The sequence below is a fragment of the Phoenix dactylifera genome, chromosome 3 (genome assembly GCF_051530095.1).
Source record: "Phoenix dactylifera cultivar Ajwa chromosome 3, Ajwa_hap1_PhDact_Kaust_v1.1, whole genome shotgun sequence".
NCBI classification, from domain to species: domain Eukaryota; kingdom Viridiplantae; phylum Streptophyta; class Magnoliopsida; order Arecales; family Arecaceae; genus Phoenix; species Phoenix dactylifera.
Genome location: NC_143192.1, coordinates 49271798 through 49281039, shown reverse-complemented (window position 1 = coordinate 49281039; position 9242 = coordinate 49271798). Strand labels below are relative to the sequence as shown.

At 37.9% G+C, this 9242-nt stretch overlaps 1 protein-coding gene across 1 annotated transcript; it reads left to right on the top strand.

The window, feature by feature from the left end:
- Positions 1–2516: 2516 nt before the first annotated feature.
- On the top strand, positions 2517–9242 carry LOC103703565 (eukaryotic translation initiation factor 3 subunit B-like). The gene is made up of 12 exons (XM_008786463.6): positions 2517–2691; positions 2849–3003; positions 3328–3568; positions 3832–3978; positions 6417–6545; positions 7045–7173; positions 7252–7335; positions 7437–7561; positions 7646–7844; positions 7927–8459; positions 8572–8680; positions 8787–9242. Exons 2-12 carry the CDS (start codon positions 2882–2884, stop codon positions 9129–9131), a joined length of 2163 nt encoding a protein of 720 aa, XP_008784685.4. The 5' UTR covers positions 2517–2691; positions 2849–2881; the 3' UTR covers positions 9132–9242.

Below are 9242 nucleotides of genomic sequence, written 5' to 3'. Positions count from 1 at the left end.
ATCGGAGTCGTCGGTGACGGCCGAATTAAAGCGGGCCGGTGCGAGGATGACGCATCGCGGGGGGCCCGCGTCCGGAGCCGGAAGGTTCTCCGTAGCGGTACCGTATGTTTCATTTCGTTGTATGCGGCGGACAGCCGGCGGATTTGGGAAATGGTAGGCTAAGGATTTTAATCAGGCGGTGAACGCCGGATTGATTGGTTCGTAGGAGAATTAAATGGGGATCTAATTGGTTATTTGGGTTTTTTTTGCAATCATGTGGAATTGATTGGCTTGTAGGAGAATTCAATGTGGATCTAATTGGTTATTAGGGTTTTTTTTAAAAAAACACTCATCCAAATTTAGCCTAAATTTTATTTACATATCTGTTGAATCTCTGGATGGAATTTTTCTTCCATATGACTTAGGCTGAAGAGCAGCTGGGTTGATATGAGCCGTAATCCGTGATTCAACAAAAAAATTCAATCCAATTCTATTGAATTTTCTAAACCAGCTCGATATTTTTTCTGAACTGGCCATGAGTCGACTCTATCTGCTTTTAGTTATCTCTTTTGTCGCTCCCCTCTATAGTGTAGTTCTTCCTTGAGCTTCATATATGAGGTGTGCATCACTTATGCCTAACTATACTTTGTTGCATTTATTTTACAGAATTAATTATCTTGTTGCCTAGAAAGGGCACGCGTAATCCCTGATTATTCTCAAAACAAATGAGGAAGAAAAAATAATTATATCTGTCCAGTAATATTTCTGCAGGAAGCCAACATGACCTGAAAAAGAAAAAGATACCAACATGACTTGCAGAAAAAAATTACTGCTTAAGCTTGACATTAGTTTGATTAAAGATCATGATAACATTGTACAAGATTCAAGGTAGGTATCAAAGACACAAACTAAAGGAAAATAAACAGATGCATGTAGAGCTTTAAGAACTAAATATAAGGTTCGAGGGAATGAAATGTCCAAACTATTTTAATAATGTATTGATCATTGAGCTTTGCTCCTTTAGATTAGCCCTTATAGTTGGTTCAAATCCACAAATAGATTATCCCATCTCTGTTCTTGTTTTTTCTTCTCTATCATTCCACCTTTAAGTTAACCTTTGTTGGTCTGAGGCACCGATCGACTTAACTTGCATGGATACAGACATGCAGCTGATATATCAGCACCCACCTCCAGACTTCAAACTGCATCCTGGAAATTAAGGTCACATTCACAAAGGACCCATTAAAATTTCTACAGGATGGGGGTAATAAAGATTTCTATGTGGGTTACCAATCCAAATTGAATAAAAAGAAAAATGACTTTTCATTCTAGCTCTTAACATAAATATATGCGGATTGAACGCATTGGTTAATACGATAACAGAAGCACTGCTCTTGAAAATTTACATTTTCACTTGGGGAAAATAAAAGCAAATTTTTTTTGCAGATACATGGATTACAATGAACTCATCTGGGAACACTTGTTTAGCTCTCTCAAGGGACAAATATCTTTACTTGATATATGAATAATGCCACCCTGCATGTCCAATGACACTGAGAAGCTTTTGCTTGACTCAGCCATGATCAGCATCTTCTGCTCCCAAAAAGCATTATAGCTCTCTCCCAACAATGGAAATCGTAATGCGCGCATGACACTTGCATATGTTAGAAATGAATATAGATATAGATATCCTAACAGCAACATCAGCTTTTATAATATGGTCAAAATTTACATGCGAATGAAAAATAACATTGCTAGTTTTCTTTTGGAAGTACTATCATATAGGGTGTATTTGGTTCGTATTCAAAATTAGAATATGAATAGATTATAATAGAAATTGGAATGGAACTCTGTGGGAATGGGACTCCCTCCAACCAACTGGCTAGAATAGGAGCCACTTATTCCTATTTTTATTATAGAGTCCAACTTTCTCCAACCAAATATGTTCTATAGTTAACGATGAAGTATAGAAGTCACTATAAGTCTGATCTCTAACCATGAAATTAATTATGAATCGAGGAACACATTTTGGAAAACATTTGAGAACTTAGATGAAAATGCAATAAGCAAAAAAGAAGAGTGGGGAAGGGGAATTAGACTGGTTCTGGGCAAATCTAATAGTTATACCGAGCTTTGCACATCTAAGAGCATCATCGATCCTGTGCCCATCTCCAAGCAAAGAGGAAGTGAGGTTCTCAAATTTTTCACTAGATCACAAAAAAGATAACAATGTGCGATCATTGTCCCTGCCCTGTTCTAGAAACTCTAGATTGTGATGTAAGAGATTGAACGAACCAGGTCAGTAAGACTTGGAAACAAAAAGATTTGGGTTGTAGCATCAAGCTGAAAGCTGAAGCACCAGACGTCCTGCTATGAAAATAGTATCTTATAAGCAGCTCAAATTGAAGCTGGAGGTTCTAACTGACATTTTTTAAATAGAAGAGAGTTCGTGGGGGGTTCTGTATAAATAGCTGAAGAGTTAGGGGGCTAACTGTAATTTTGTGAAAGTCGGTCCGCCTTGCGGATTTTATGTTGGACCTTGTACAAATTAACCGCTCCGGATCGCGCCAGCTTCGGTGCCGGCAAACCCAATATTTCGCTCCTCTCCCCTCGCACGTGCGACGGCTAGGGTTTCCAGCTCTCCTGAAGAAAAGTGAAACTAGGGTTTTATTCTCTCCCTCTAGCGCTCCTCGGCGTCTTGGATGGTTTCAGGTTGTCGGTTTTATTCCTATTTTTTCCCTCCTTAAATTACTCGAATATTACATTAATTTCTTGTCTGAGTTCTTATTACTTTAGAGTTCAGAAGAAAAAAATTCCATCGATCCGACCCCTTCTTTTATTCTGATTGGAGTTTGCTACCCTCTCGCAGTTTGTTCGGAGATTAGTATCTGCTACGAAGAAAATGGCGGAGGTGGTCTCCATGGCCGATATAGAAGCAACTGCTCAGCGTCATGGAATCGATCTATCTTCTGTTGATTTGGATTCGATCCGACTACCCCCGGGAGAAGATTTCGGCATCAAAAGGTAATCTTGGCTCCGATATGAGAAAACCCTAGCCCGCTGTTATTTATATATATACAAATCTCATTCGCGAAATTTCTAAAAGTTGCCTCCTCTGTTGTTTACTGCGTAATATCAAAAGGTTTTTGTTAAAAAATTAAATTCGTCGCGATGGTGGGGAGGATGACTAGCCCTGTTTAACTAAACCCTAACCGTAACTCTAACCCTAATCCGCTGTTATTTGCATTTCTATCTAATTTGATTCGAAAAGTATTGGAAGCTGCATTCTCTCTTTTTTTTCCCCGCTGGATGGTTATTAAACATTTTAATAAAAAATGAATTTTGCAGTGATGATGATGAGGATCCCCACCAGGAGGATCCTTTGGAATTTGAGGCTGGGTTTGGGAACACCATTGTGGTGGATAATCTGCCGGTGGTCCCTCCAGAGAAATTCGAGAAGCTTGAGGGTGTTGTCCGGAAGATATACAGTCAGATTGGCGTGATAAGAGAGGGAGGACTTTGGATGCCAATGAATCCGGAAACCCAAAAGACTCTAGGATATTGCTTCATCGAGTACAATACCCCTCAGGTAATCTATATTGAACCCTTGAAATGGTTTGTTATGTCTTTCTTAGACTTTTTAGATCATATGCACTCAGTACCTCTTTTCTGTTATTATGGTCATTGCTTGTGAAGTACAAGGGACTGAAATACCATTATCCATTCGATTAAAATTGAGGAAAGAGGTGGATTTTGTTAACTATAATTTGTTAAGTTGTTTATTAGTCCCTTTACGTGATCATTTAACAGTGATTTTTTGTTGTTTTTATCTCTCTTTTGCCATGGTAACAGGAAGCAGAACTTGCAAGGGAAAAGACAAATGGTTATAAGTTGGACAAGTCACATATATTTGTGGTTAATTTGCTTGATGACTTTGAAAAGTACATGAAGGTTCCAGAAGAGTGGACCCCTGCTGAAATTAACCCATACACTCCTGGGGTAAGCTTCTTTTGCACTGCTTTGTTTTTTTGAGTTTATATTGAGGATCAGAAGGTAGTAATCTCTATTTCAATTTCTCGAGTAATAATTGTATTTTTCAGGAAGGCACACAGCCAAGATTCGCATGATTTGTTTTGTTTTTTATTGTCAATTGCTTTATAGGGATTGTCTGCATTGTTCACCCATATCTCGATGTGCTTATGGTGATATTAAACTGGTATTTCTGCATAGAGGGAAGCCAATAAAGTTCACAGTTTGTAACTCATTATACACAACAACTGATGTTTTGCTGACATGATGCAAATTGGGAAACAATGAAAGCTTGTGGCAGGACATGCCGATGTAGAAGAGTGTAAACATGTGTTCATTCCCTCTTTGCTTCCCCCCTCTTCTATTTTAAGAATATTAAGTAACATAATAGTGTATCAAAAGATTTACTAATGCTTTCAGTCCTTAGCAATGGTAAATTTGAGCTTGATAGTGGTGAAAACTCGGCAAGATTTATTTAGAACATTTCCTACAAGAATAAGGTCTGCTACTTAGTTCTTAGTTAAACTGTGATGCAAATTGCACATGAACTAGATTTATCGTCCTTGTAGCATTTTATTGGTACACAGATGCACAAACATAGGTGCATCTTTTACACAATCAATGGATATAGGACTGATCCAGAAATAGTAGTAGCTACTCAAATCATGAGCTACCGTTGAAATGAATTTAGGTGCAAGAGTAGGGAAGAGGAAGTACTTAGGAAAAATACTATGTTTCTGATACTACAACTATAGTAGTGTATGTTTAAAGAATTCAAGAAATCATGAAGCAATTAGCAGTACATTTACTGGCAAACTCATAATAATAGTAGTTAGAGTCAGCTTGAAGCTTGACTTCCCAGGCCTTAGTGCAAGATAGGCTTGGATGGGTGGGACCAGAAATATTATTTATATTACATAATATTACCATATGCATCATGCTTAGACATGGTAGATGGTATGCCATATGAAGCACCTACAGTAATTCATATTGCCTTTTATCTTCCTTTCTCTCTATTTCTTTCTCTTTTTTCTTTCTCTCTCCTCATCTTTCTTGCCAGTCTTCTTGACTGATTAGATGATGGAATGCTGTATGACTGAGCCCAGCCAGTTAATTTAATCGACCCAATTTAGTGATCGTTCTCTTCTACCATATCTTAGATTCTGTTAAAATTGGTAAATGCTCTACTATATGCCACTGGTCTTTGACTTTTTCTGAAGTATTTGATATTGTTGGGTTTTAACTAATAAATTATTATATTAGTAGTCTATTTTAATGATAGAGGGGGCCTATTCATGCATAGCAAGTTCTTGGTTGCAATGTCATCAGTAGCATATTGCAAGTCATCAATTTTCTCACCTTCTCAGTAAGGCTCTCCATGGATCATTTACCTTGGTTTTCTGCATCCTGTTGATTTCATTTATAGTTTTGTTTCTAATTCTACTCTGATATGGCCTGATTGATTCTGTTCAGTTAAATGTCTATAAATGTTTTAAAAATTTTATGAAATTTTTGTACATTTTATTAAAAATGAACATTTTGTTATTAAGAAATAAAAGAAAGCAATTTTCTTTCTGGTATTTCGTTTAGTCCAATGGCCATGTTGCATTGTTAGAAAGCTCTACAATGTCAGGGTTGCTAGGAAAAACATATAATCAAGAAACCATGATACTTCAGACTTAATTGATGAAGATGAACAATATGGATGAATTTTATGGATAATTTATAAAGATGGATGAAATTTAGACGTGTTATTTATCCATGAATGAAGTTGGTTCCCGATCAAATTCTCCATGATGCTCTAACCTTTTTTCTTTGGGGGGTGGGGGGTGGGGATCCAGTATACAGCTTTTATAAAGGTTATTTATTGTTTCAAGATATAAGAAGAAAGATGTGAAAGAAATATGAAAGATGAAATGCATGCTTTCAATATCTGAAATACGATTGGGATGAGGAAAAGATCATTGTTGTTACAGAATATTTAAATGGTGTTAAGCACAAAAGGTGAAATGCATTCTTTTGATCTTTGAAATATGATCAGGATGAGAAAAGAGTGGGTGATGATGTGGTAATCATTGATGCTTTCCATTGTGGAAATAGTACATTCCAATTTGGTTTGCACCTAGTGCCAAGTTGGACTGAATAATTGATATTCAAGATAACTTTTTCCTCATCAGGAAGTTTAATTACCTCTATTTAGTGGGTAAGTTGTGTCCCCTATCATGACAAGTAGCAAGTGCGCCCTTGTCCGTGTAACTATTCATAATCAAGTTTCTTTATTAAGGATACCATCTTGGTAACTTTAGAATTAAATATCAAGCTGGGTGCATGTTGATGCATCCTTAATTCAGAGTTCTTGATGAAGATATTATGGTGGCATTTCTAAACATGCAACTGCTATGTTACAGGAAAATCTACAGCAGTGGCTAACTGATGAGAAAGCTAGGGATCAATTTGCTATTCGTGCTGCTACATTTACTGAAGTTTTCTGGAATGATTCCAGGCAACTGATGCCCGACCTTGTTTATCGTCGTCAGGTAAGCATTTGTTCTACTCCCAAATTTTCTGTGCTGTGCAATTTCTTCCAAGGCAAGGAACTTATATTGAAAAGAGAGTGACCATTTGATAGTATTGTGATCTTTTTGTGATTGCAAGAATCTTTTGAACTAAATTATCAGGGGCCTGAGACAATTTTATCAATAAGAAACTCATTGCTGCTGATTTTCATGTGATGATCATGTGTTGTTAGTGCTTTTTTTCTTTATATGTGGTGGATTTATTATTTTCACTGAAAAACTTTAAGCATTGATTTCATATATGAGGAAATAATTCATCGTATGCATATATATACACATATATATGTATATATGTATTTGAGGATTCAACTGTCATTATATAATCTCTTACATCCATTGGAAATTTAGGAATTTGTTTGCCTGCTATCAGAAAGTTACTTTTCTTATTTTGTTTTAGTTTTTGCCTCTGTGTCCATTATAAAGCAATTAAGGATTGGTTCTTCTCTTCTCTTTTTGGCAGTACTGGACAGAGAGTTTTGTCCAGTGGTCTCCTCTTGGGACATACTTGGCAACAGTTCATAGGCAGGGTGCTGCTGTCTGGGGAGGTGCTACTACGTTTAACCGTTTAATGCGTTTTGCCCATCCACAGGTTGTTCACTGCTGTTAGTTTTGCTTTTGTATTTACTAATTATTTGCTTATGTTGCGGCTGATACCCATATTTAACAGGTCAAACTTATTGATTTCTCTCCTGGGGAGAAATACTTGGTCACATACAGTAGCCATGAACCTAGCAATCCTCGTGACACACATGTGAGTATTTTATATCAGTCTTCTCCCTATTCTTCTATTCCCGGTTCCTCACTCTCTCTCCACAGTCAGTCATCTCTGATGTCCCCATGATTTTCTTTTAGAGAGTTGTACTAAATATTTTCGACGTGCGAACTGGAAAAGTGATGCGAGACTTCAAAGGAAATGCAGATGAATTTGCAGCTGGTGGAAGTGGTGGTGTTTCTGGAGTTTCATGGCCTATATTTAGGTCGCTTCTAATTTATTTGAGTTTGTCTCCATTCATCGTAGGCCCTCAATCGCTGGTCCTTACAAATGTCTTCCAATATTTCAGGTGGGGTGGTGGCAAGGAAGACAAATATTTTGCTAGAATCGGGAAGAATATTATTTCTGTTTATGAAACAGAGACTTTTACACTGATTGATAAGAAGTCTTTGAAAGTCGAAAATGTGATGGACTTCACTTGGTCTCCTACTGATCCTATAATAGCACTGTATGTTCCAGAGTTAGGGGGTGGAAACCAGCCTGCCAGGGTAACAAAGCTCTTCTTCAGATTATGTTGCTTACCATTTTTATGTAATCCAGTGAACTTTAGAGTTCTCATTTTGCTAACAGGTAAGCCTTGTTCAAATTCCTGGCAAAGAGGAACTAAGGCAGAAAAACCTTTTTAGTGTCAGTGATTGCAAAGTGTATTGGCAGAGCAACGGAGAGTATCTTGCTGTCAAGGTTGATAGATACACCAAAACAAAGAAGAGCACCTATACTGGCTTTGAGCTCTTCCGCATCAAGGAAAGAGATATCCCAATTGAGGTCCTTGAGCTTGAGAATAAGAATGACAAGATCGTTGCCTTCGCATGGGAGCCTAAAGGCCACAGGTTTGCAGTTATTCATGGTGATGGTCCTCGGCCTGACATAAGCTTCTATTCCATGAGAACTGCTCACAACACTGGCCGGGTCTCAAAGCTTACAACTCTCAAGGCCAAACAGGCTAATGCCCTGTATTGGTCTCCTGCTGGTCGTTTCATTGTACTTGCGGGGTTGAAGGGTTTCAATGGCCAATTAGAGTTCTACAATGTTGATGAATTAGAGACTATGGCAACAGGCGAGCATTTTATGGCCACTGACATTGAGTGGGATCCTACGGGAAGGTAATTTTATAAGCAAGTCCATTTTGTTATGGATGCATTAACTAATTTTTTAGGATCCAGTTTTGTCTTGAGTGAATGTGGATTATGTGTTTAACTAGTTGCAACTGTGCAGGTATGTTGCAACCTCCGTCACTTCTGTCCATGAGATGGAAAATGGTTTTCATATATGGTCCTTCAATGGGAAGCTGCTATACAGAATTCCAAAGGATCATTTCTATCAGGTAAGGACTTCACTCCTAGTCCTAGGCATGAAATTTTAATTTGGCCTCTGATAGTTTGCATTCTGATGTTTTGGAATTCTTTTGTCCAATTAACTGAATGCAACAGTTCTTATGGCGTCCAAGGCCACCATCATTCTTGAGTGCTGAGAAAGAGGAAGAGATTGCCAAGAACCTGAAGAAGTACAGCAAGAAGTATGAAGCAGAGGACCAGGATATGTCCTTGCAATTGAGCGAGCAAGATAGGAAGAAGAGGAAGATGTTGCAGGAGGAATGGGAGGCATGGGTGGGCAAGTGGAAGCAGTTGCATGAGGAAGATAGGGAACTGAGGGTACAGTTGAGGGAGGGGGAGGCCAGCGATGAGGAGGAAGAATATGAAGCCAAAGAGGTGGAAGTTGAGGAGGTGTTAGAAGTTCAAGAAGAGGTTGTTGCATTTGATTTGGATGAGGATTGAGTCTTAAGAACAATTCTGGTGGTTTAAGTTTTAGACCCGTTTGTACTAAAAATTTTCACATAAACCAAAAGCTGTTAACAAAATCTATTTGACAATTTTATTTTCCAGCTA